Source organism: Pan paniscus, chromosome 2 (genome assembly GCF_029289425.2).
Source record: "Pan paniscus chromosome 2, NHGRI_mPanPan1-v2.0_pri, whole genome shotgun sequence".
Classification (NCBI taxonomy): Eukaryota; Metazoa; Chordata; class Mammalia; order Primates; family Hominidae; genus Pan; species Pan paniscus.
Window position 1 is genome coordinate 170184439 of NC_085926.1, and position 27529 is coordinate 170211967.

General features: G+C 42.0%; 1 protein-coding gene across 8 annotated transcripts in view; it reads left to right on the plus strand.

Annotated features, from left to right (window-relative positions):
* FNDC3B (fibronectin type III domain containing 3B) overlaps positions 1–27529 on the plus strand; it is a 364503-nt gene that overhangs the window by 265109 nt on the left and 71865 nt on the right. For all 8 annotated transcript variants that reach the window (XM_003831940.6, XM_063602600.1, XM_063602598.1 and 5 more), the window contains 2 exons: positions 6141–6279; positions 9626–9679. In XM_003831940.6, coding sequence (XP_003831988.2) covers positions 6141–6279; positions 9626–9679 — 193 coding nt within the window. The remainder of the gene's footprint in view (positions 1–6140; positions 6280–9625; positions 9680–27529) is intronic.

The window sequence follows — 27529 nt, forward strand, 5'->3', positions numbered from 1 at the left end:
CAACTACAGAAGAATTTCATTACTGGACAGCTGCAAAATAAACAATTACGCTGAGTGCAGTGGCTCACACCTGTAATCTCAGCATTTTGAGAGGTCGAGAGAATGACTTGAGCCCAGGAGTTCAAGACTAGCCCAGGCAACATAATGAGACCTTGTCTCTACAAAAAATGAAAAATTAGCTGGGTATGGTGATGTATGCCCGTGGTCCCAGCTACTCAGGAGACTGAGGTGAGAGGATCGCTTGAGCAGAGAGGTTGAGGCTGTAGTGAGCCCTGATTGCAGCTGCTGCACTCCAGCCTGGGCAACAGCAGGAGACCTTGTCTCTAAATAAATAAATAAATAAGTGAATAAATTCCTTGCCATTTTTGTTTGTGCATTACCAATTTAGAAAGTGATGGAAGTCTGTAGAGCCAGTTATGAAAACTGAGATATTTCTTTTAGCAGCACAAAACAAGGTACATTTTTTTCTTCCAACTCTTAATATTGCAACATTTTGATTAAAAGTGTAAGATTTCTGTCTTAAGTCATGTACTGAAGTCTCACCTAGACTTCTTGTATTCCTTGTTACTTTTCATTTTGCTACTCTGAGTCTATCTTATTCACACTGATTGCTTGATATCTTCATATAATGCTTTTTCTCATTTTCAACTCCCCCCGCCCATCCCCGCCCTCATATTAGTATTATTGCATGAGTTCACCCATCAGACACACAAACCTTCTTCTTTTTCAATATCAGTCTCAGTCGTGAAGCCCTGTCATTTAACTGCCTGGTACTTGCCTTCAGTTACTAGGCCAGAACAGCTCTTGCCACCAACTCACTGTTACTGGGAATTTATTGAGACTAGTGGCATCCTTTAGACAGTGCTGTAGCTCACATGCCTGTGGCTGCTCCATTTGGCATCTGACATGCCATTTGAGCCAGATTCCACATGGAAAATTATATTCCAAGACATTTCAGGTTTACAAAATGTTTCTTCTTTTCCACTTTTACTATGAGTTTTTGTGTATCATTCTTACACGTCTGTTCAGTCACTATTCTTTTTTTCTCCTAATCTCCTAGTGGTGATTGAGGAAGATAATACCCCTCTGTGATGCATACATTGATTAGCAAAATTTAGGAAGACCTTTATTAAAGGACCTTTATTAAAATCACTTTCATATTTGTTACCCTATTCTTAACACAAATACATTTTTTTGGTTTAACGTTCATACAATATTTCAAAGGAATCCATTTGTAATTGTCAAGGTTATTCAGTGCTTCTGTAAAGGGCATTGTGTTATGTATTGTATAAAGCCACTAATAAAACATCTCCTGTCTCTGTGTGTGTATGTGTGAGAGAGAGTGTGTGTGTGCGTGTGTGTGAGTGTGTGTTTGTGTGTGCGTGACAGAGAGAGAGAGACAGAGACAGAGGAACGAGAGATTGGAGAAATGAGAAAAATCCAATATGTAAATAAATTACATTATATTTTAAATACTTATATATATAAATATGTAATTTTACAAACATGAACATTTATACATATATACATTTATTTGTACAAATAAATATGTATACATACACAAATGTATGCTGTGTATGCATCTGCCAGAAAAGTATATTTGTCTTTTAATTGGTAGTTCTGTAATTAATAATGGCATTACAATGACCATTTTACTGCGGGAGTCAACAATTTATATTTTTATCAGCGATAGGATAATCAGTAATTTGAGTGATGGAATGGATAGCAATTTCATGAAAATTTTGAAGCAGTTTTCTAGTCATCCGCCTAAACAATTTGGCAAACAAGTTGCCCAGAGATGATATCATATAATGACATTTCCCAGAAAAATTGTGCAATGAAACATTTCCAAAAATATGGTTGACAAGCACAGTGAAGGATTATAAAATACATGTTATTGACCAGAAATTGTGGCTCCTAGTATGTTACATCATGCTAGAAAAAGTTGGAGGCATACTTCTGAAATTCTTGGAGCACCTGTTTCCTAAGCATTTAGCCAGGATTTAAGCTGAAACAAATGTGAAAACAAGATTAATTATATTGTTAGAAAAATGTTTTCTTTTCTTGGGATAAATGCAACAAAAACTGAACTGTTTGCTGACTTATTTAACCCAAGAAACTGACCGTACTCTACAGATACTCCTTTTACATGATGATATTTATGGAAAACTCATTGCCATTATGTGAAAAAAAAAATATTGCAGTATTCTTTAAAAATGTAGCATCATTAGCAGAGATTTTTCTTTTCTATAAAAGTTATTGGTAGGCCGGGCGTGGTGGCTCACGCCTGTAATCCCAGCACTTTGGGAGGCCGAGGCGGGCGGATCACGAGGTCAGGAGATCGAGACCATCCTGGCTAACACGGTGAAACCCCGTCTCTACTAAAAATACAAAAAATTAGCCGGGCGAGCTAGCGGGCGCCTGTAGTCCCAGCTACTCGGGGGGCTGAGGCAGGAGAATGGCGTGAACCCGGGAGGCGGAGCTTGCAGTGAGCCGAGATCGCGCCACTGCACTCCAGCCTGGGCGACAGAGCGAGACTCCGTCTCAAAAAAAAAAAAAGTTATTGGTAAAAATGTTGCTAGTCACTATAACAGTAAGTTGCTGTCCATTTACTGAACTACTATAACTGACAGATGTAATCAAGGGATACTTAAGTGTGGTGCCAATTTTTGTACTATATGCAGCATACTTATATTGCCATACAAAATGGATCTTTTTTCCCTTGCTGACAAAATACTATGTGTGAAAAGCATTGACCCTTAGCATAACATTGTTTAAGATTAAAGGCCAGAAAAATAACCAACTCCATCTGGCCCATACAACTATCTGTTTTCAACAACCTCAAATTTCTAACCTGCATCAGGTTCTTTTACTTTTATCCTCACTGCCATCCTCCCAGCCTGGCCACCAGGAGTCTCCATCACTTATGACTCTCCAGCCTAGGAGGTATGGATTGCTGCCTCCAAGAATCCCACTAAAAATGAACAAAGAATTTACTAAGACCAAATTTGCCTTTCCCCAGACAACTGACTGCATCCTGCTAGTACTTTGCAGGCTGTTTCCCTGCCTCCCTCCCTCTGCTCTATTATCCAGATGGATTTTTGGCGGTGGCTGTTTTTGTAAACATATAGGACCTGATCTGCCTGGGTATACTTCTGCATTTGTAGGCAAATGCCCAGTCATTGCAAACTGACCTACTTACTGGGTGGAGGCAGAGAACCTAAACAGCTAAACTGGATTGGGCAAGGGTCAGCTGAAAAGCAGTCTCAGTGCTGTGGAGACAGTAGGAATGATGGGGACTCTAGCGAACTCTTCAGCACCTGCTCCATCTAAAGCGGGGAGCTGCCCACAGATTTAGCTCATTACTACAGGGCAGGAAAGAGGGCCGAGTGAGGCCAGGTGCAGTGGCTTATGCCTGTAATCCCAGCACTTTGGGAGGCCAAAGTGGGTGGATCACCTGAGGTCAGGTGTTCAAGACCAGCCTGGCCAACGTGGTGAAACCCCCATCTCTACGAAAATACAAAAATTAGTCAGGCATGATGGCAAGTGCCTGTAATCCCAGGCACTCAGGGGGCTGAGGCAGGAGACTCACTTGAACCTGGGAGGCAGAGGTTGCAGTAAGCCGAGATCATGCCATTGCACCCCAGCCTGGGCAACAGAGCGAGACTTCATCTCAAAAAAAAAAAAAAGCCAAGTGGTGCTAAAACCTTGAGTTTTTAAGAGAAGCCAGAAGTTTGGTTTTTAAAATGAGAGCGCTCCAGATATTTTTCAGTGAAGGCTTAATTTTTACTTTTTTATTTCAGAAAATGTTAGATATAGTCAGAAGTAGATAGTAGTTTAGATAGTAGTAGTTTAATGAACTCTCATCACTCAACTTCTGTTACCTCATTGTCCTCACTTACCTCTCCCCTGCCCTGATGATTTTGAAGTAAGGTTCAGACATCATATTATTTCACCTATAAACTATATTACCATCATCACACACACCTGAAATGTCTTCACAATCTGGGGACTGTTCCCATTTCCTCAGTTCTAAGAATGAAGATTTTGTTTCTTTAGTTTGTTGTAATTGGAATTCAAATGTGTGAATATGTGGTTTGGTTGATATGTCTTAAATATATTTTAATCCATTCATTTTTCCCTTTATCTTTTTCTCTTTCTTGCAACTTGTTTGTTAGATTAATTTGTTTGTCCTGTAGAGTCTTCCACAAGTATGAGTTTGGCTGACTGCATCCGTGTTGTGTTGCTTAATATTGTTCTCCTGTCCTCTATATTTCCCATAAAGCAATGAAGAGGTTTAATCAGATACAGGTTCAGTTTTTCTGCCAAGACAGTTTTATAGGTAGTGACATAGTCCTTTATTAGGAATGCATGGTGTCTGGTTGTCTCTTTTTGTGATGGTCATTGCCTGTATCCTTTAATTCATAGGTGGCTCTAATACTTCAAAACATTATGTTTTTGCACACTGCCACCACACATACACATGTGTCTTGGGTCAGATGCAACCCATGAGTCACCTGTTGGAGAATTCTGTGTATCAAAGTTCAGGCTTGAGCCCTGCCCATGTCTGGAACATGTTGTGATTCATTTAAAGTAACTTACTCCCAGTGAGCCCATCCTGACACAGGGAAATGATCTTACCAGATCTACCATTTAGTTTTATATTATCACGTGCCTACTTACAGTGCGTGCAAAAAGGACCTTTTCCTTCATCAGAGGTTGGGTGGAGAGCATCCTAATGATAAGCATTATTTGTTTGGATCAAATTTCATGCTGTCCTCCCATAAGGGAAATAGATCAAATATGTAATATGTATGTATTTTTATCTTTTGAGGTACAAAGTAGACATATCTATTAGTGCCTTTGACGTATGGCCTCTATGAATTTTTCATGATGGACTTTGTGGAGAAATGACTTTGCAAATCACACACACACACTTGGGACCTATCTTCCATAATGTTGTTATCTTTACCTGTTGTTTGTGTTCATTGGGTAGAGTTAAGGGAAGTGGATTGTGGTGTTTAGAGGAACACGATTGCAGGATGAACAAGGGGAATAGGCAATACCGTATATACTGGTTAGGCTTCCAGGGATGAATACCATTGATCCAAATTTCTAGCTGTGTGGCCTTGGGAAATTTACTTCATCTCTGTGTTTCCTTCTGTCTGCAATGGGTAATAAGATTTCCCTACCTCAGAGAGGGTGGCTATAAGAATTAAGGGCTCAATATCTATTTGCCAACTCTGAATAGTTTAATCCTTGCATCTGTTTTAGGCAGCAAAGGGTTCTTTGTTGTTGTTGTTTTTTAAGAGTACATTTTCAATTTTGAAAAAATAAATTCCCAGTATAAAAAAATGGAATAGTAGGAAGATGATAAAAATCAGCATAGCCCTATTTTATGCTATTTGAAGAGTGTGGCATTAATAGCATGTTCTATGCTTTTTCTTCATGGCTTCTCTGGAGAAATCAGGCACATATGTTGCAGTGTTGAGCCAAACATTTTAGTGTACAGACCGAACATCTTTAATCTTGGCTTCATGTATAAGAGTTAAATATTCACGTGGATTAAACTGTACCTGAACATTGTTTTTGTTGAATTAGAGAAAGTCACACTTGTTGACTTCTCTGTGAAACATCCCTAGTTTTACATAAATGTGTACAGTATTAAATGTAGTTCAAAGATGGTATCTACCCTGTTTGTACTTTTATGCTTTCTCTCCAGTCTGTGATCTCTTATTACTGTTTCTTTTGCCCTTTTATCCAGCTCTTAACTCTTAGCCTTTTTCCAGATAAAGTCAACCAGAGAGTAGCTCATGGGGTTTTAGAACATATATTTGGAGATCGTTCTGGGGGTTAAGGTTTATTTTCTTACTTAGAATAATCTCTTCTAGTCAGTAGATCCTGCCTATCTTGAAATGGAGCTGGGTGGCACACACTGAGACAAATACCTGTTGGGATGACTGTCCCCTGTTAACACTAACCATAGGTCAGGACAAGACCAACAGATAAGAGCAAGAGCATGATACTCACTCCGTAAGAAATTCTGTTCATCTACAGAAAGCCTTAGGGTGAAACAAAGATAAGAATCCTGGTCTTCTATGATGAGTCACTGCCACTGACTGTGTCTGTTTTGTTTTCAGGGTGTATGCCATGTACAATTCCGTAAAGGGATCCTGCTCCGAGCCTGTTAGCTTCACCACCCACAGCTGTGCACCCGAGTGTCCTTTCCCCCCTAAGCTGGCACATAGGAGCAAAAGTTCACTAACCCTGCAGTGGAAGGTGGGTAGCTCAAAGCATCAAGAATCGTCTCAATTTAAAAATTAGCCAGGTGTGGTGGCAACGTGTTTCTAGTCCCAGCTACCTGGGAGGCTGAGGAGGGGGGATCACTTGAACCCAGGAGTTTCAAGGCTGCAGTGAGCCATGATCACGCCACTGCACTCCAGCCTGGGCAACAGAGAAAGAGTCTCGAGTTAATATAAGGTCAGTCTATAGCCATTTGAAATATTTTTTAGCACGACTCCAGTCTTGTGATATGTTTGGTTTTCTGCATAGTAAGTATGTGCAACCAATTGTTATATCAAAAGTTGTCATTTCTGTAAGAGTTGGGCAAAGGGGTGGGAGGAGGGAACTGCAAAATCTAGCTTTAGCTTTTTTTTGCAGCAGTATTTTCTAAATGTCTGCAGGTCATAAGCAATACGTATAAGTGATATAGGTACTTAAAATACCTACATCTTATCACTTTCTAATAGTCTAGCTCATTTCAACAAACATTTGAGGACTTTAGCAAAAAGTTTTTATCAAGAAAGATTCAGAGATAAAGTAGTTTTATGGCCCTTTTGGCACATTTCAGTGGTGATACTGAAATGTTTAATACATAAAACAACCTAGAACATTTAGTGATCTAAACTATGTTAGTACTTCATTAAGTTTCACTACTTAGGCCATACATCACTCAGGATTACTAATTATTTAAGAAAAAAAGACTGAATTATATATTTTCATGCAGTACAATTCACTGGCTAAAAATAGCTGTTACCAAAGAGAGATCATATTGCCCCTTCCTCAAGAGGCATCACTAGCTTGTTAATCATAGTTGTGTGTTTGTGAGAAAACAGTAGATTGTTATCAATCTCTATAGCAGTTATTTCTCTACATCAATATTTTAAAATATAATTTAAAATGTAAAATAGATGGAGGTAGAGATAAAGATTTAGGGTTTGGGGGAGAATAGTAATGTGTGAAAGAAAGAAAATGGCTAGGAAGATCCATTATTAGTGAAGAAATATTTTATCTTTTCATTTCTGGCCCAGAGAGTCAGGTTGATCTAGGGAGCTGATGAAAGCAATTGAGAGTAGTGGTTAGCAGCAAAGCGTGGGCCTCAGTTGATCCCACTCAGGTGGGCAGCTGCATTCTCATAGCCAGTGGCCAGCATTGAGTGTGTTACTTGGACAGAAGCAAAGTTTAAACTGGCTTAGAATCTGAACTATTTTATTTTCCTTCCTGGCTTCCAGGGATAATCCAGGTCAGTGATTCCCCACCTTTTCAGAGTTTTAACACCCAACTGGCATCATTGTTTAATTCCTTGGAGTATACACATCCATTTAAAAAATGTGCTCTATATTTACACATACATATGTAAATATATCTTTGTAAGGAAAGAATTAAAATCCATTTTGTTTGGAAAATATAAGAACTCGTCTTTAGATGACCTGAGGGATCCCGGGGTCTTATAAACCTAAAGTTGGGAATCACTGATGCATACTCTGCTTAAAACCTGGATGAATTTCAGGTCTCAGGCAGACCAGCAACTTCAAGAAAGAATTTTCTTATTAGGAGGAAAACGTTTCACATTTTCTTTCTCCCTTTCCTCAATTGTAAATCAGAAACATACTCTTGTTCCATTCAGTCATGTACAAACTGGAAAGTTCTGGATTTAGTTCAGTTTTCATTTAAATGTCCTTAGAACAGATTCCCTGATCAAAGTGCTCCAGGTGGGGGCACAAGGACAGGGGAACATTCTCTGGCTGCCAGTCTGTCCTTGAATCCACAAAGATGCTGAAAGCACTAAAGATCTGACATCTTTTTGTTCGTCAGCAACAGTTATTACTTACACAGGAGATAAGGCAAAACAAAAACCTAAGTCAGTGTACCCACCCTCAAGGAATTAAGGGACTAGTAGTGGGGTAGGATATCATCAAAGAAACTACCAAAGAATAGTTTTTTTTTGAGTTCTCATCTTAGAGATGGGTTCTCATCTTAGAGATGGGTTCTCATCTTAGAGAACTTTGATTTTGTCAGTTATTTATAACTTTAAGTGCATCACTATCCTGTCCTCCAGATTGAGCCTGCAAGAGCCTAAAATAACAGTTTAGGACTTAGAGCACTCACCTGAGATCCGAGTTTTGGGACTCAGAGATTGTGTGACTCTAAAGAGAGAAGGAAGGGAAGGAGAGGGAGAAGAATTTCATTATTAATTTAACTACCATTTACTGGGCCCCTGAGGTTTTATTACTAACCATAATAGAGCAATAACAACTGTTTACTGAGTGCTTCCTATAAAACTGGGTAGTTTAGTAGGTGATTTACGTATTCTCCCAATTATTTATCATACCTATCTATTCTTGGAACATGAAATTAGTTGTTGATATTGATATTAAACAGCTAGCACCAGACCACATGCGACAAACAGCCAAGGTAGGATTCAGATACATCTCAGGGGAAGCTGAGCTGCCTTTTGCCAGGGATAAGGCACTGTGCTGTTTGTTGGGCTCTTGCTCTTTCCTAGGGAAGAGTCGGCCCTGGCATGTTTTTGAAGTGGGAGACACGATCCAACTCCTCTTCCTGGTTGCTTCCCCCAACTTGTAGTTCCACTGTCTCTCTAGATCTGTCTACCCAAATGCTCCAAGAGACCCCACTGCGGCATCACTTGTAGCTCTTGGAATCCTGAAAGGCATTCTTTTCTCCAGAGTTCTTTACTTCCCTTCCCATTGTTAAAAACCCACTTTCTCAGTGAAGCAGATCTCAGCATGCTTTTTAAGAGGAAAGCAAATGATGAAACTTCCCTCTGCTAACGTATGAAGGATGAATAGCCTCTAGTCATCTATCCAGAGGATCACATTTTTTCCCCATTTTTTAAAAAGAGGAACCTTAATGTCGCTGATGGCTTTCTAATCTTAAGTACTTTTAAAAAATTAAAAAGCTGTATGTGGGATGTTATAAAAAGAAAGGCTTGACTGTGCTCCACCAGACCTCCAGCAGTGCCTGTGTTTCTCAGCTGCCTTGTTCTCACTCTACGCTTGAATTCAAAGTCCCTCTTCAAAGTCCTATCCCCAGAGGAAGTAGCATACCATGAGGGTGTAAAAAGGGAGAGGTGGTGGTGGTGGTAGGCAGGTTTGGCTATTTGTGGAGTATGATTTATTCATAGTGGGGACTCTCTCTACTGTTGAGGTATGTCAAAGTTAGTGTATGATGATGATGATTGACCAAGGAACGCAGGAACCATCAGCTTTATCCCCCTGAGGGGAGAGCACAGGACTATCATAGACACTGTATGTGAGCCAGGTGGGTAACTCATAAGTTTTGTCTGTGAACAACTTTCTCTAATCTCATGTTACTATTTTTTTAGGCACCAATTGACAATGGTTCAAAAATCACCAACTACCTTTTAGAGTGGGATGAGGTAAGCTTATTTTCATATTCACCCATCTAAAACACCATTTCAAAAACAAAATTAACTGAACAAATGCCATCTTATTCTTTGATAAGACATGCTAAACACAGAAAAAAGGAATGCTAGTAGAGAAATTTAAATCAATAGTTATTGACTATGGAAAATGAAGTTAGATTGAAGTAGTATTATGAGTTGTGTATTGAAATATATGTACCTGGCTGATTTGCAAGCACTACTGCTGAAAGAAAAAAAGTGGGGTCTTATCTATTTTGGATCTCCAGTGTCTAGCCAGCCAATAATTTGTATTAAAAATTGACTGCTTTGTCATCTTGACTGCTCAGATGATTTTGATAAGGTAAAACACACTGCCGCTTGGAAAGCATAATTTGCTTTTCCTTTTTGAATGCCATGTGTGTACTTTGGTGTTACACTGTTAGTGGCCTCTGTGAGAGCAGAGCAGTACATAGAAGTCACATTCTACCCATGTGCGAGTGCCCTGTGGGTTAGAACGTCCTGTATCAGATGCCCCCCTTGCTGTTCATGTCACCAGAGGCCCTTGGAAGGTATCTACGGTGGAGTGTCCTTATTCTCAAAGCCACTGTGTGCCAACTGGTGGACCCAGTGCATTTTTGGCCTAGCTAACTCTACACACAGAATCTCAGGCAGGAAACACTTGACCTGGAAGCCTTTCATTTCCAAAAAGCAACTGTAGGTCGGGCATGATGACTCACGCCTGTAATCCCAGCACTTTGGGAGGCCAAGGCAGGTGGATCACGAGGTCAGGAGATCAAGACCATCCTGGCTAACACGATGAAACACCGTCTCTACTAAAAATACAAAAAAAAAAAAATTAGCCGGGCGTGGTGGCGGGCGCCTGTAGTCCCAGCTACTCGGGAGGCTGAGGCAGGAGAATGCTGTGAACCCAGGAGGCAGACCTTGCGGTGAGCCGAGATCGCACCACTGCACTCTAGCCTGGGCGACAGAGCAAGACTCCGTCTCAAAAAGAAAAAAAAAAAAAAGCAACTGTACTTTTTGTTCCTGTAGATCTTAATTGTATTTATTCATTTGCCCCCACTTTATGCTTTCTCTGGTTGAGAAATTGGCTGAGGATTTTAAGAATAAGAAATGTGGAATTTGGGGAGAAATGCAAGTTAGCTAGCCTTCGTGACTTAAATTTGGAGATTGAAAGATTTAGAACTTAGGCAAAAAATGACTTGGCACGTATGGAAAAATATTTTAACCAAATGTAAAATGAAAACTGGATGGAATTCCCATGATGAAATTTTGATGTGAAAGAGAGGTCCGTCATCACTTTCTGCAGAAGCATATTTTCCCATCTGGGTTGCATCTGAACAGCTAGAGTTCCAAGTTACCCAGAACAACCGTCTGTTGTTCTTAGGATCATTTCGAATAGCTTGTACATGCAGGTTGGTAAAATCTCAGCCTTAACCCGTACATTCTACAGATTAGGTGGATTTCATTTTAAGGTAGTTAATTAGAAAGTGAAAGCAACTCTCCAGCCCTTAGAGGTTTTTATAGTCAGTCAGGAATGTTGGAAAGAAACTCGAATGACCTGTGAGCATATAGTAACATCTTCCCATCTCTTCCTCTTTGTAAGGACAGGTGACCGTTTAATGAAAGTCTCTTTTTATATGTTGATTTGTTGCACTCACTTTGTTTTTTCTCATGTCTCGAGGTTCACCCGTACAGAAAAGGCATTTTTTTTTTTTTTTCAGATATCTTCTTAGGGCACTGTGTGTGTATGTGCGTGCATGCACACACTGGTGCATGCATATGAATCCTGTGTTTTTTTACTGCTTCTCTGCCTAAGACCATGAGTTCCTAAGTTAAGGAAGGCCAAAAAAGTTGAATACATACCTCAGTGGGAAACCTCCAAAGAAAACTCGGGTGCTGCAGGAAATGGTAACTCAGTTACCATTACTCAGTTCCTCATCCCTTCCCTTAGAATTTGAAATGAGAGTGTTGTAGCTGATGATGCTGAGAGGAAGGATGCCACAGCCTCTGCTGAAACAGGACAGGCCACGTCTGATGACTTTTTATGTTCAGCATGGTCCACTACAGGCTAGCGGTCAAAAAATGTTAAATGGCTGAGTTTTGCCCTCTACCTTTCTCCTACTTGATCTCCTTCCAACTTTTCCTCTCACTTTTCTTAATTCCCTTCCCTCTTCTTTCCCCTTTTTCTCTCCCACCTTCAAATTCCTGCTGGTATCAGCTCTGTTAAGCTTTGCTGAAGATTCCAGGTTAATCGACTCTCATCCACCATGGATCTTTTGCCAACACAGGAATCCTTTTACATTCTGTGGCTTAATGTCCACTTTCTAGACGTCTCCTGCCCCCTCAATTCTAAGGCGCTCCCTTGCCTTTGGGTGCAACGAGCTTCCTGGCAGGAGAGGATAATTGAAAGAACACCAAGATTAGGAAATACGGGTTCTGTTCTGAGTTTTATGCTGGGCAGCTTGACCTGTCTGGTCCTTAGTTTTTTCCATCTGTGAAATGGTGAATAGATTAGTTCACCAGCTTGTGTGCATTTACATTATTTATGCTCTCACAAAACAGATTATTTAGGATCGTCTCTTCTGACAAGAGAATATTTGGAATCATTTTCACTGTTCATTAATTATTTCAGCATTTATGGAGTGTGCTCCTCAGTAGTCCACATTGCACATTGTCCTATGAGGGATCTGTGACGTAGTAAAGATAACTGTGATAGCTGTGATAGCTGAAAAAGCAAACGTACGCCTATCCTCTTGTTGTGCTTTTAAACAGACACAAATAAAACACGTTGCCATATGCTTCTCAAATTGTTCTGTCCAGTAGCTTCTTTCCTTTGTATTATACCCCTCTCATTTCCCATCCCCTTATAAAGATGAAAAAATGGTGCTATCGGGTTTCCTGGCAATGAGAATTCAAGCAGTAGTAACAAGTTCATTCCTGCCCATCCTGTCATTTCAGAAGTGAAGTTTCTGACAGAACAGTCTGGCAGTCTGTGTTTCTAAATTTAGAGCTAAGTTGAGGATCAGTAGCACTCTTGAGAGTAGCTCACTTGGGTTGGTCTTTGGGTCCCACATTCCTATGCTATACAGGCCTTAGCTTCAAGAAGGAAACAGGAGAACGGCATCTGGTCTGTAGGAAGTGTGAACACATAAGGCTCTGGCCATCCCTCTGAATCCTTCTGCTGGTAGTTTCTACAGCCAGGTGCATCTCTTTGGTACCAGGACTGTTTCCAGACTCTGCCTTAATAGAAGGCAGTGAGGCAGGAGAATGGGAAGTGGATGTTTTGCTGGAATCACCCTTTCCCCACCCCTCCCCTCTCAAAGAGCCACAGCTCTCCCCTCCTCTCCTCTTCAAGGATATCTGCTCCAGCCACACACCCATAAACCTGTCTGCCATCCAGGGGGCTGAAGAAACAAACTTAGATTGCAGAAAGTTTTTGAGGTGCACAGAGACACAAATCACTGCCTGAGAGTGAGACAGTGCTGCTCAGAGTCTTGAAGAAGGTTGTGTTCAGGCATAGCACTCTTCCCTGTCTCTGCTCTGGCACCTGGTCTGAGAATCATGACTTTGAGGTGAGGTTGCCTCATCTCCATATATGCAACCACTAATGTCCAGGTATCCCCTGCAGCCCCATATTTTTATTACAGTATAACAGCATGGATTAGAGTTCCAGAATACTTTAGTCTTTTGTTGTTTGTAATCACCTTTGCAATAAAATGAGTAGAGTAAAATTTTGAAAGTGTTGGTTAAACAAGAAGACAGGGCATCAAGCCCAGCTTTCAAGCCTCTTAAAAAAAGACTTGCATGGAAAAAGAGCAGCAGCCTTTATTTCTGCTGAGATTAGGAATGCTGTGCTGAGTTGACCTTCATGGGAAGATCCACCTTAATCAGCAGCTAACTATATGCTGGGCTCTGAAGTACAAGGGCAGGTGGAACCCTAATGGGGAGCAGAAAACAGAAATGCATTACAGTACAGGGGAAATCTGATACACCATCTCTCCTCTCTTAAATTCACTGTCATTAATTTTACATCACTGTAGCATAGAATTCACTTGGAAATTACTCATTAATAGTTCTATACTAGGGTTAACTGCCTGTTATTTCTCCATTAATAACTAACTAGACAACATCTTAATTTTTAAATCAATACAAGAAGTTACTATGACTATGAAATGGTAATTAGCAGCTAAAAACGGAATTTACAGCCGGGCGCGGTGGCTCACGCCTGTAATCCTAGCACTTTGGGAGGCCCAGACGGGTGGATTGCCTGAGCTCAGGAGTTCGAGACCAGCCTGGGCAACACGGTGAAACCTCGTCTCTACTAAAATACAAAAAATTAGCTGGGCATGACAGTGGGCGCCTATAGTCCCAGCTACTTGGGAGGCTGAGGCAGGAGAATTGCTAGAACCCGGGAAGCAGAGGTTGCAGTGAGCCAAGATTGCACCACTGTGCTCCAGCCTGGGCGACAGAGCGAGACTTGTCTCTGAAAAGAAAAAAAAGGAATTTACAGGTGTCATTGGCTTTTCAGCTGTGGCCTTCAGTTTCGATTTTCACCTGAAACAGGTCAGTTTTTATTACTTGAGAAGGTGTGGCCATTCCTTGCCAAGTTCCCTTGTGGTGACTCGTGAGCTTTAGTGTTTGGAGCCATGGGGTTTAATAACTGACCCCTCATTTTTGTAGATTTTTAGCCGCTTTCCTCCTTCAGGAGACACCCCATTATGAGCAGAAAGGCAGAAGGTCATTTTCAAGTCTTTTTCACTTGAACGTTAGATGAGTCACATCACATTTTTATTTCAGTGTCCCCGCCCCCGTGTTTACACTTTAATCTACAAGCACTTGTCATTCTGATGGGTAGCAGAAAGCAAATCAGAAGCTCCTAAAAAGGAGCTTGGTTAACAGCAAAACAATGACTAGATGCTAGATTTTTCAAGGTATAGGTTCTTTCCACAATGGAGAGTCAGTGAGAGGGGGAAGGCGGACACCATGCTTGACATACTATACCCGTTGGCCGCACCCACACTAATCCCTTTGACTGCCCATCTTTTTTGGGCACTCTTCCAAGCTACATTGACCCTGCATTGCTTCTCTTTTTCTTCTTCTTTCTTCTTCTTCTTTTTTTTTTTTTTTTGAGATGGAGTTTTACTCTTGTTGCCCAGGCTGGAGTGCAACGGCACAATCTCAGCTCACTGCAACCTCTGTCTCTCAGGTTCAAGCGATTCCCCTGCCTCGGCCACCCGAGCGGCTGAGATTACAGGCGTCTGCCACCACGCCCAGCTAATTTTTATATTTTTAGTATGTTTCACCATGTTGGCCAGGATGGTCTCCAACTCCTGACCTCAGGTGATCACCCAGCTCAGTTTCCCAAAGTGCTGGGATTACAGGTGTGAGCCACCATGCCCAGCCCTGCTTCTTTTCTTGATGACATATCACTATCTAGCAGAGGTGGGAGTTTTTCTCTAGAAGAAGCTATGGGAGAAGGATTGAGGTTATAGAGGGCTCTAGGTTAGGGAAGGGCTTTTAGGAAAAAAAAAACTAGGAACCTGTGGGTTGAGTCATTCATAAATGTCTGCCCAGTCTGTTTTAACGTTCCTAAACAGATCGTGATCTGGCCTTATTCTTGAAAACTTGAGTAAAGGAGTGAATTTTAATGGGCAAATAAGAACTTTTTATTTTAGAAAAAATTAGTTACATAAAGAAAGTATTTATGCAAAGTTGGCTTGTTTTAAGTTCTGCCTTAAGATATTGTTTTAATTTGAGCCATACAGAACACTAACTGGTGCTGCTGCAGCTGTCAGAACAAATACAGGTCACCTAAGATCTTGCTATGAATATGTGGCATGGATTCATATTGATGATATATATCAATGATATGATGTTTATCTAAAGAAACCTGAATTAATCGTCTCAGCTTTGTCTCTGTCTTCATCCATTTTGTGCTGCTGTAACAGAATACCTGAGACTGGTTACTTTATAAAGAACAGAGATGTATTTCTTACAGTTCTGCAAGCTGGGAAGTTCAAGGTCAAGGACTTGTATCTGGCAAGGGCCTTCTTGCTGTGTCCTCCCATAATAGAAGACAGGAGGGCAAGACAGCGCAAGCATGAGAGAGGGAAGGGGAACAAACTCGTCTTTTTATCAGGAACCCACTCCTGTGATAACAAACTCACTCCTGTCAAAATGGCAATGCATTTGTGAGGATAGAGCCCTTGTGACCTAATCACCTTTTCAAGGAAAAAAAAATGACCACCTCTCAACATGTTGCAATGGGGATTAATTTTCTTTTTCTTTTTTTCTTTTTTTTTTTTGAGACAGAGTCTTGCTCTGTCGCCCAGGCTGGAGTGCAGTGGTGCGATCTCAGCTCACTGCAACGTCTGCCTCCTGGGTTCATGCCTTTCTCCTGCCTCAGCCTCCCGAGTAACTGGGACTACAGGCGCCTGCCACCACGCCCAGCTAATTTTTTTGTATTTTTAATAGAGACGGGGTTTCACCATGTTAGCCAGCATGGTCTCGATCTCCTGACCTCGTGATCCGCCTGCCTCGGCCTCCCAAAGTGCTGGGATTACAGGCGTGAGCCACCACGCCCGGCTGGGGATTAATTTTCTAACACATAAACATGGGGGACACATTCAAACCATAACAGTTTCTAGTTACTCATGGTATACCCCAAGCAGGTAATTTAACGCCTTAGCCTTGGCCTTTCCACTGGAAAAACAGTGTCAGTTATCTCACGGGTACGTAAGACTGAATGAGATAAGTTGGACAACAGCCGATTCAGTGTAACGATTGTTCCATATTGTTGATATAAGTTTACCTAAGCAGATGCTAAGATCTGAGATAGGGACAGTCAACAATTAGAACAATCATGTATAAGGAATATGACATTCTTCTGTCAGGAACTTAAACAAGAGCCCTGAGGTTTATGTCACTTGTTTGAACTAAATAAAAACTGATGTTAGTGCTATCGATGGATGTTAACTTGCTATTAGCCTAACTTCTGGACATGACATGCAGGGCACAGAATAACCAGAAAAAGCACTTTGTGGGAATGTGACTACTGGAGTCCCCAAAAACCTTCCTCACTTGTGACCCAGCTAGCCCAAAAGGAAGTTCACATCTGGATACACAGAATAACCAGAAAAAGAGCTTTGTGGGAATGTGACTACTGGAGTTCCCAAAAACCTTCCTTACTCATGACTCAGCTAGCCCAAAAGGAAGTTCACATCTGGTTTCCCTGGTGACTAATGAGCCAACACAGCTGTAAAACACAGTGGACTAAGAATGAAACAGATGCCACAGAAATCAGGGGAAGCATAATTAAAAGTTGAGAGAGGAGAAAAGGCCAGCAGCCGGTAGAACCCATGCCCCTGGGGAGCCATTAGCAGGTCAGGCCAGGCCAGGCAGGCCCAGCAGTCCTGTCACAGAAACCTCCTGAAGCAGGTGGCCAGCCCCAGATTGCAGCTTCTTGGACTTCTGTATCATTCAGGAGGAGCCTTGTTTAGGGATTGAGTTGGCCCCGTAGAAGATAATCAGTAAGAGATCAATTAATCAGACTCCTGCTTAGCTCAAGTGTTGAATAGTTCATATGGATGATCTCTCATAATCCTTCTGAGTGAATTTGCACAAACCTTTTCTGGTTAGATAACAACTGTTCTGAGAATGAAGGGAATGGAGCAGCCACAAGCACAGTAATTAACTAGGTCCCACAGCATGGATGAAGAGAGCCCCCTGAGAATTTGCTTGACTCCAGCTCTCTAAGGTGCCACACTGCCTTAGGGTGGACAGTGTGTTGGTTGGTTCCATGACAAAAGCCAGGAAGGTCAGCTTTCATTCCCCTGCCCAGGCCCACATGCACTTTGGTCGTTCTTGGCAACTGTGGGGATTGGAAAGTGGGGTTCTAAGTTCATTTTGGCTCTGTCCATCAGAGACCATCTTTCACATGAGTGCCCACTGCCATGTCTTACGGTTGTTTCAGAAAGCCAAGAGAATTGCTGCCCCACTATAGCTGCTATTGAAGGAAACTAAGCCAGGAAGGATTGAATAACTCAGAGGCATCTTTAGGTGCCACTTCATGATTAAAAGGAGCCCCCTCTTTTAGGGACCTCAGTCTCAGACATCCACACACCTGTAGCAGATTCTCTGCCTTCTCTCTTTTACCATTTCTCGCATGTGTACATGATGAGGTTGTGTGTTTGGGAAGCAAACTTGATGTGGAGCTTCTTGCTGAGGCTAAATTATAAATCTCCTCTTGGTTCCTGACACCTGATTTATCAACTCGCCTTTGTCATGGCTTCTCATCGTGAGCTGGAAGAAGACTGCCTTGGGCCTTCACTAGGTGGATGGACCAACCCCATCCATCCCTTGGTTCATTTGTAAATTGTACTAACAGCCTGTTCTGAAATTAGGCCCTCGGCTCCCTTGCTCCCCCTTCCCTGAGACAGTCTTAACACATCGATCCTCTCAAAGCATTTGAAAACAGATGAACCTCAATATTTGGAGAAATATATAGGAAAATTTTCTTTGTGTGTTTGTTTAAACCAGAAGACCTAGTGATCATCCTTGGCTATTTCAGGCAGCCAAGCCTCCCCTCTTACAGAAAAGCTAGTGTGCTGAGGGATAAAATGCCTCCCTGTTTATTTGGTAACATGGAACCACAAATCATCCCACCCACTTTTCTTACCTTTGAAACATCCTCTGTGCCAGAGCGTGCAATAAAATGAAAGAGGCGTCCCTGGGGGAAGAGTGGGGTTTGGCACGAGGAACTTCTGAGTCCACCCAAATGCAGAGTGTCCCTCCCTCCCTGTTAGGAGCCTCTTATATATGGTTATGCTGAACACATACGTGCTCTTTTATTTCTGAAGCCAACATTTATCTTTGATGTTGCCTAGGATCAGCCGGTGCTGGAACAGCTTCTAAATATAGACACTTTAGCAGACTAAATCTTAGAGTCTGGCCGTAGTTCAGTTGGCCAGTGCAACTTTATTTTTTATGTATCGTTGCCGTTTCTGACAGGTTGAACTATACTATTAACAGAGAATGGCCAGCCCAGAATCCTTCAGCCCATGTCTGGATTCAGCAGCCATGGGCCACAAGCACATGACAACTGATAACCAAATTCATGGAACTTATTTAGCAGACAGTTACCAAACCTGGTAAGAGCAGCTCAGGAAGGCAGCAGGCATGGCTGTGGAAGAATCTGAAAGAGGCCGGGCGCAGTAGCTGACACCTGTAATCCCAGCACTTTGGGAGGCCGAGGCAGGTGGATCACCTGAGGTCAGGAGTTAGAGACCAGCCTGACCAACATGGTGAAACCCTGTCTCTACTAAAAATACAAAAATTAGCCAGGCATGGTGGCGCACTCCTGTAATCCCAGTTGCTTGGGAGGCTGAGGCAGGAGAATCGCTTGAACCTGGGAGGCGGAGGTTGCAGTGAGCCGAGATCATTCCACTACACTCCAGCCTGGGTGACAGGGTGAGACTCTGACTCAAAAAAAAAAAAAAAATCTGAAAGAGAACGAGGACAGTGGAAAGATACCACATATCAAGAAAACATCAGGAGGAGTAAGTCACAAGACCAAAGGGAGAAAGTTCACCATGAATTCCAGCATCCTTGTGTTGGCCATTCTTAATCTTGTGCCAGGAATGAAGCAGTTATAAAGAGGAACAGGAAGTATCATTTCCAATCTATTAATTTAAAAGCAGTTGAAAATATCAGCCAGCTTCATCTGTTAGTGCCAGCAGTGTTGGAAATACCCACTTCTAGTGTTGTTAGTGCCAGGGTAATTAGAAATGTTAGTCAGAGCAGCCACAGCCCCCACAGTCTACAGAATTACACTGGCAGGAAAACACTGTAGCCTGAATTAATTGGGATGTGTGAGTTACATGTATAGAATGGGCCATGAGTTGTGTTCCTTAATGGGAAACCAGCCCATTTAGAGGATTCATCTTCCCAAGTACTGAGGAAAGCTTTATGAGGATACTAAGTTAGTAAAGAAGAAAAATTAACTTGAAAAAGTTCTTTTGTTGTTGTTTTCAGTCTTTCAACTACACACTTTTACAAATCAACACAACAAATATATTTTAAAACATTCTCTAAATATTAGTTGCATTTTATGATCTTAATCAAATACTTTTTATATACTTAGCTTCCAGCTTTCAAGTAGGTAGACCATCTGTAAATTTGTTTCTTCACTGGAACTCTTAATATGTTTGTAAACAGATACCCAGAGAGAGAGGTGGAAAGCTGGTTACATGAGGAAGTCCTTTGAAATGTTCTTTTATTTGTTGACTCCTGTGGTTTTAGGCTATGTCATACCTAAACTGTCCCCTAGAGAGCATTGCGTGTCTGGATTTAAAAATCTCCCAAGAGTTCTCTAAGTTTGGGATAGCATTATTAAAAGTCTTATTTCAATCTAAAATGTGATTCTGTAAGATGAAGTAACTGCATAGCCGTTGATTGGCAATTTTGGTTGATCTTTATCGTCTAGCAGTCTGGTTCTATTTTTAGCTTATACAAAAATAACTTTTTAAATTATTCAGAGAGGTCCTTACTTTGGTGGATGGCTTTGAAAGAAAAGGCATGTACTAAGTGCATATAGAAAATAGGACCCATCATATGTTACACATTTATTTTGCTTTTGTTTTTGTTTTGTTTTGTTTTGTTTTGAGACAGGGTCTTGCTCTGTTGCCCAGACTGGAGTGCAGTGGCACAGTCTCGGCTCACTACAGCATCTGCCTCCCGGGTGCAAGCAATTCTCCTGCCTCAGCCTCCTGAGTAGCTGGGATTACAGGCGTGCACTACCACACCCGGCTAATTTTTGTATTTTTGTATTTTTATTTTTTTATGTTTATTATTTATTTTTTTTTAATAAATTTTTTTTAGTAGAGATGGGGTTTCACCATATTGGCCAGGCTGGTCTCAAACTCCTGACCTCAGGTGATCCGCCCACCTCGGCCTCCCAAAGTGCCGGGATTACAGGCGTGAGCCATCATGCCCAGCCAGACATTTATTTTGTATGCTAGCATGCACATTACATTCCCCCACCTTCTAGCTGTTTACAGTGTAGGAGGAATTTATAAAAGTTTGCAGAAATTCAGAGGGGTAAAACTTCATGCTATAAACATATATAGACATCAAAATAGATGAGTGTAATATTGCATAACAAATTACCCCAAAACTTAGAGGCTTCAAACAATCACTTTCTTATGCTTGTGGACTCTGGGTTAGGGATTTGGACAGGGCACTGGGGAGTGGCATCTCTGTGCTCTATCATATCTAGAGTTTCAGCGAGGAGGGCTCATTGGCTGGGGACTGGAATCTTCTGGCAGTGTCTTCGCTCACAAGTCTAGCATGAGTGCTCACTTTGGACTGGACCTATCTGGGGCTCTTCACATGGCCTGGGGTTCCCACACAGCGTGGCAGCTTCAGGGTAGTGAGAATCAAAAATCAGGTGTCCCAGCAAAAGTTAGAAGCTGTAACACCTTTCCACACCCAGCCTTGGCTTCATTTCCACTCCAGCCTTTTGGTTACAAGAGAGTCACAAGACCACCCGCATTCAAGGGAAAGGGACATAGACTTAGACTTTGTTTCTCAATGGATAGGGAATCACAGAATTTTTAGACATGTTTAAAGTAACCACTTGTGGTATAAGCCTTCTCTTGTCTCCTTTTGGTCCTGAGAAACCATTAACAAATATTTTTTTCTTTATCTTTGTATAGCACATACAGTTTTTTAGGTACTATAACCTAAGACTGTTAGATATAAGGTCATATACTTTAAAAGTACAACGTAACTTTTTCCCATCCCTGATTCTTTTCTGAGTATTCTGGAGACGGGGTGGGGGGCGGGGGTTGCAAATGTGTACCCAGAAATACAGTGACAGGATGGACCTCATACCTCATAGCCAGTGCTACTCAGCCAGCCAGTGAGACATGCCTCAGTGGCTCTCAAATACCAATCTTCTCAGTTAGCAGTTCCCTGCCTGCTCCCTTAGTGATAAGGGCAGGGAACCCAAACAGACTGTTTATCTCCAGTTAATGTCTCTGCCTCAGTTGTACTTGAAAAGCAAGATCGTGTATTCTGTTCCCTCAGGTGACTCATGATAGTGCAGCAAAGTGTTTTAGTTTTTGTTTGTTTGTTTGCAGGGAATATAAATGTATTTAAAATCTTTAACAGACAGTTTTCGTTTTTTAACTACAAATTTGAAAGAAATTGAAAAATATTCAAGTAGGTAGTAAGGGGGTAAAAGAAAAAATAAAGATGTTCCTTAAAATATTCAAAATATTTTATATTTATAATTTATCCCCAAATTTCATTTTGGAGAATGGCAGAGCTGGACATGGTAGCTCACACCTATGATCCCAGCACTTTGGGAAGCCTAGTTCAGGTGGAAGGATAGCTTGAGGCCAGGGGTTCGAGATCAGCCCATCTCTACCAAAAAGAAAGAAATTGAAAATTTAGCCAGGTGTGGTGGTGCATGCCTATAGTCCTAGCTACTCAGGAGGCTGAGAAGGAGAATCCCTTGAGCCCAGCAGTTTGAGGCTACAGTGAGCTATGGTCTGTTTGTACCACCAACAACAGAGTGAGACACCTTGTCTCTCACACACACACACACAAAGTAGAATATTTGGAAACAGTGTTTCTCCCTTGTGGGGGGAAAAAGAAAAAGTCTTTGTCCTGGAGATTATAATCACATCTCGGAGATGTTTTCAGGGGTTGATCATTCTCTGCTATGTAGCCACATAGTGCTTTTTATATACTCTCCAAGCTCCCTTCTCTTGCCCCTGTTTTTCTGTGTTTGGGGCCTTTCATAGTCTGGCAAAAAGTTGGAGGTTATTGCCATTCTTCAGAATTTAGCAGGACCCTGTAGGAACAAGAACAATATCTAGACCCCCATTATTAATTAGGACTTGAAACCAAAAATGCATGACCCTTCTAAAAAGTGAGTGAGGATGAGGATGAAGCAAAGGGGAGGCAGGTGCTCATAGAGTATGTAGTATTCTAAGCGTTACTAGGCTGGGACTTCCCCCCAAAGGTGATGACTTCCTTTAGTATGTGAATCTCGAAATGAAAGAGGCACTTACCCAGGTTCAGATAAATGAGGTGTCCAGTTTAGGGCAGGTGAACTCTGTGGTAAGAGTTATGATGACATCAGGGGACAGGTCTGCGCAAGGCACACTGGACGGAACAGAGAGTAAGATGATCCAGTGGTGTCTAGAATGTGGATAATACCCAATGTATTTTCATTTGATGATTAGAAAGGAGAAAGAGGCAAAGCCCTTTCTCCCTTCCCAGGCTTGGGAAGGGCTGATCTGATGCATGCTGTGAATATGAGTCGACTTACTGGCGAGCCAAGTCCTTTCCTGGAGAGCAGTTTTGACCAGAAGTGGCAGACAAAACACTCTCGTCCCCGGTTGGAAAACATTACCCCAGGGTGATGAATTGGTGCTCTCAGGCTAGGTCTGGTTGTGGAATGAAGATAGATAAGCAACAACTGTGAATTAGGTTGAGTGCGAAGAGGAACACTGAGCTTGGGAAAGGAAACAACCCACGTTTGCAATGCGTCATCCTGCGCCAGATTGAGCACCTCAAGGTTTGTCTGCACACAGTTGGTTTGTACTCCAAGATTTCTTCACATTGTAGTAAACATTAACCTTGCCCTTGAATGAACTTGGTCTGAGCTGCAGAAACAAGCATTTGGGCATGCCCAAGGTTGCAAAATGGAAACAAGCCAGTGAACCCTGAAAATCTGCCCTTATTTTGGCTCACAGACACTGGCAGTAGAAAGTTAGGCCAGAACTGACTGGGGTTATATTGGTTCGTGTCCAGTGAGGTCAGTAGCCCAGTGGCTAGGTCTGTTCCAGAATGACCAATGGTGTTCACTCTGACCAGTTTCTCTAATTCAGGTGCAGTGTCTTTTCCATCCCCCGCTGAGAACAGGGACTCCAGTGTCACCTTAGAGGTTCTGATCCTGACTGCTCATGTGCTGCGAACCTGACCCACCAACGCGCAGAGAAGCGGAGTGCAGCTAGGAGTCTCTTCCCTCAGCCCTGTGGACTAGCTGACTCCCAGGCCCTGGCAGCCCCTTTGAAAGCTCTTACTCTCCTCTGTGTGACACACCACAAGTGGCCTAGCAGCCATAGCTGGCCAGGATTAGGCCTAGGTCATGGCTGTCCCTGCTGCCTGTGTGTGACCAGATCATTGATGACAACAGGTCTGAAAAGTGTCAGGATGTTACCCATTTCTATTGCAGCCATATTTTAGTAGGGAACTTTGAACAAGGCTGAATTTAAATTATTAACAACTAAGTTTCCGAAGTCAAGTCAGCATATCTCAGTAATCCTGTGTAGTCTAAATTAGATTTTTTAAAGGCGGGAACGTGCCATAGATTATAATCTCTCAAAATCTCTGGGAGCCACACAGCCTATAAAATATGAAAGTTGTCATTTACCATCTCTAAAACTTCACTGACAGGAATGATTTGGATATATTTAACTTCTGATAAACAATGATAAACATTCACTTTATCACTCCTGTCAGTTCGTATGAATCTTTCTGTCCTCTAAAGCATTAGCTCTTTTCTTTTTTAACTCCATTTCTGTCAACAAGAACAGGAAAATGTTTTGTTTATAAATGCTGTTTGCAACCTGGGACTCATCTTGTTTTATGAACAGATTCTCCAAATCTTCTATGCCTTTGAACACGGACTTACTCTACTCTAATGCTTAAGCTCCAGAGCCGTTGGAGAGCCTGGCGCAGTAGACAGACCAGCATGCTGGCATCCGATCACTGGAGCCAGTGGCCTTCTCCAGTTCACTTGTTAACTTCTCAGCTGCAGATCACTTTTGTACTACAGTGACTTTTGTGAACATTAATTTTTTTCTTTCCAGATATGCATTTTATTTTATTTTATATTAGAGACAGTCTTGTTCTGTCGCCCAGGCTGGAGTGCAGTGGCGTGATCTCGACTCACTGCAACCTCTGCCTCCCGGGTTCAAGCAATTCTCCTGCCTCAGCCTCCCACGTAGCTGGGATTACAGGCGTCTACCACCACGCCTGGGTAATGTCTTTGTATTTTTAGTAGAGACGGTGTTTCACCATGTTGGCCAGGCTGGTTTCGAACTCCTGACCTCAAGTGATCCACCTCCCTCAGCCTCCCAAAGTGTTGGGATTACAGGCGTGAGCCATCACACCCCGCCCAGATATGCCTTTTATATTAAACTTCATGTTATACATGAATATGTTCTTTTATTCAAAACTTCTCTCATGTCTGAAATATTTTAACCTACTTTCCCTTGTTTTTGTTTTATTCTCAATGACTTCTAAAAATTCATCAATAAGCCTTAATTCTTTTAACTGTCAAATATTTGTATTCTTAGCTCTACAGACTCTACAGACAGTGCTTCCAAAACTGAATTCCAAGGTTTTAACAACTCTGGATCTTTCTAGGTGTCCCTAAGTTTATGCACATAGTAGTACATCCTGGAAGTTGTTATGATAGAAAATTCGGCATGCTTTGTCTATATGGGTTGGAGTTTATATAGCAGTTGTTCGTGATTTTAACAATTGTTCCTGACTCCAAGATTTATTTTTTGTTTGTTTGTTTTTGAGATGGAGTCTTGTTCTGTCGCCCAGGCTGGAGTGCACTGGCGCCATTTTTACTTCTTTCACAAGTAGAATGTTTTTAAATGTTAGCAATATAGGAAGATGTCTTGAAGTTCACACAGTTCCCCTTCTCCTAATTCTTTAGTGAGCGTGAGTGCTCTGGCTCTCTTAAAAGTCATTTCTCCCCTTTGAACCCTCCCCACTCTTTTTCTCGTTTGAGCCACAAACAGTCTGGTTTCTACTGTATTAAAGCAAATTAACCTAGTAAGAAACACTGACTTTTTTTTACTGGCTACAGTTCTAAGCACAAGAAAAGGGGAAAGGAGACCAAATAAAGAAATAGGAAAAATGAGGCATTGAAGGGGAGCCAACACAGGGTTTGGAAGGGATGAGAGCTTCCGCCATGGCAGGATGTGCCTTTCTTGCACTGTTTACTCTGAGTTCAGAAATAGAGGAGGAAAGAAGGTAGATCATGCCACAGCCTGAAATGGATACGACACATACCAGGGCTCCCATAGAGTGTAATCGGATGCTGGGTGTAATTATTCAAGTGTATGCATTTGAATAAATCATCTTCCTCAACCTCAACACTCAAGGTTGAAGTAAGCATAGTGTGTGACATGCCAGCCACATAGTGAGTTCACTCAAGGAGCAACTGAGAAATGTCAGGCTTTACTTGCTGCACTCCCCCAACTCGGCCACCAAGTTGCATCTGAATGCACCTTGAACCCTTGATAAAATGAACTTTCAATCTTAAAGACTGTTAGAACTCTCACTCCCTTCCATTGGGAAAGGTGCTTCCTGGCTCTAGGAGGTGGGTGGGGAAGGGGTTCCTTTGAGGAGGATGAATGTGGTGTGATTTTTTGGGCGAGCGGGGCGGGGCAGGAGGACGGAATCTCACTCTGTCGCCCACACTGGAGTGCAGTGGCGCGATCTCGGCTCACTGCAAGCTCTGTCTCCCAGGTTCACGCCATTCTCCCTCCTCAGCCCCCTGAGTAGCTGGGACTACCAGCACCCGCCACCAAGCCTGGCTAATTTTGTTTTTGTATTTTTAGTACAGATGTGGTTTCACTGTGTTAGCCAGGATGGTCTCGATCTCCTGACCTTGTGATCTGCCCGCCTCAACCTCCCAAAGTGCTGGGATTACAGGCGTGAGCCACCGCGCTTGGCCAGTGTGGTTGTTTTTAATGTGCTCACCGTAGCAACAGTCAGGCTAGTGGTGTGTTCATTTTATTTTTAATTAAAACCACCTGGAATGTGTTTTAGTGGTATTTGGAGACCTGCTGAAAGGAAGGAGATGCTTAAATTTGTTTACGTAAAAAATGTGCTTGCTTTGTTTTTTGTGAAATAAATTGAGAACTTCAGACACATTGCTCAAGGCCCTGGGCCTGTCCAGTTAGAATGCTAAGATCCACTCAATGTTAGCTTATGGTTTTCTTTTGCATGAACATGGATAAGATAGTAAGATAATGTGGATATGGGTAGGAAATATTCTAACAAACTACTGATAAGAGTATTACATGCCTGTGAGTGTGGCATAGGGCGGTTAGACTTTTTCCTTACTTGTTGAACCTGATACGAGACCCCACTAGAGTGTTTTATTTTTACTTTAACGAATTTGAAGTATCACGTAAGGCTAGGAAGGCATTCAAAATACATTTCTAGCCTGACAAGAAACTTAGAGTGACTGTAATATACATAGATTAATTCAACCAATGTTCCAAGTGCTTATCATTCACTTCCACCCTGCAAGCATTGATTGAGCTCCCAGTTTGTCCAAAGCACTGTTACGAGCAAAGCAGACGTGGACAAAATGATTCAAAGGTTTGTGACCAGTATCAGCAATCAGTGAAGAAACACCATCACTAGAATGTACTTGTGAAGGTATTGGAGGCCACTGCATGGCAAGAAAGATACAGCTGGAGAGGGCCTTGTATGGCACACTCAGCTGCAGAGACGGGTCTGTAGGTGCTCAGGAGTTACTGGGAAAGGCTGTGTATTTTCAGAGCCAGTGACCCCTCTGTGGATGCAGTAGACTCTTGGTTGATCAGGCTGGGCAGTTTGGGCCAATCTAAGTAAGGAGGAGGATCTTAGAAATTGCGATCGTTAACTGGAGCATCGTTTTGCCTGAAAGGACCTTTTTTTATTTTATTAACCAAAAAAACCACAGGTACAGTAAATTACCTGTCTCAATTACAGAATTTTCTGTAGTGCCTTTATGTTAGAGATGAGATTTCATTGTAG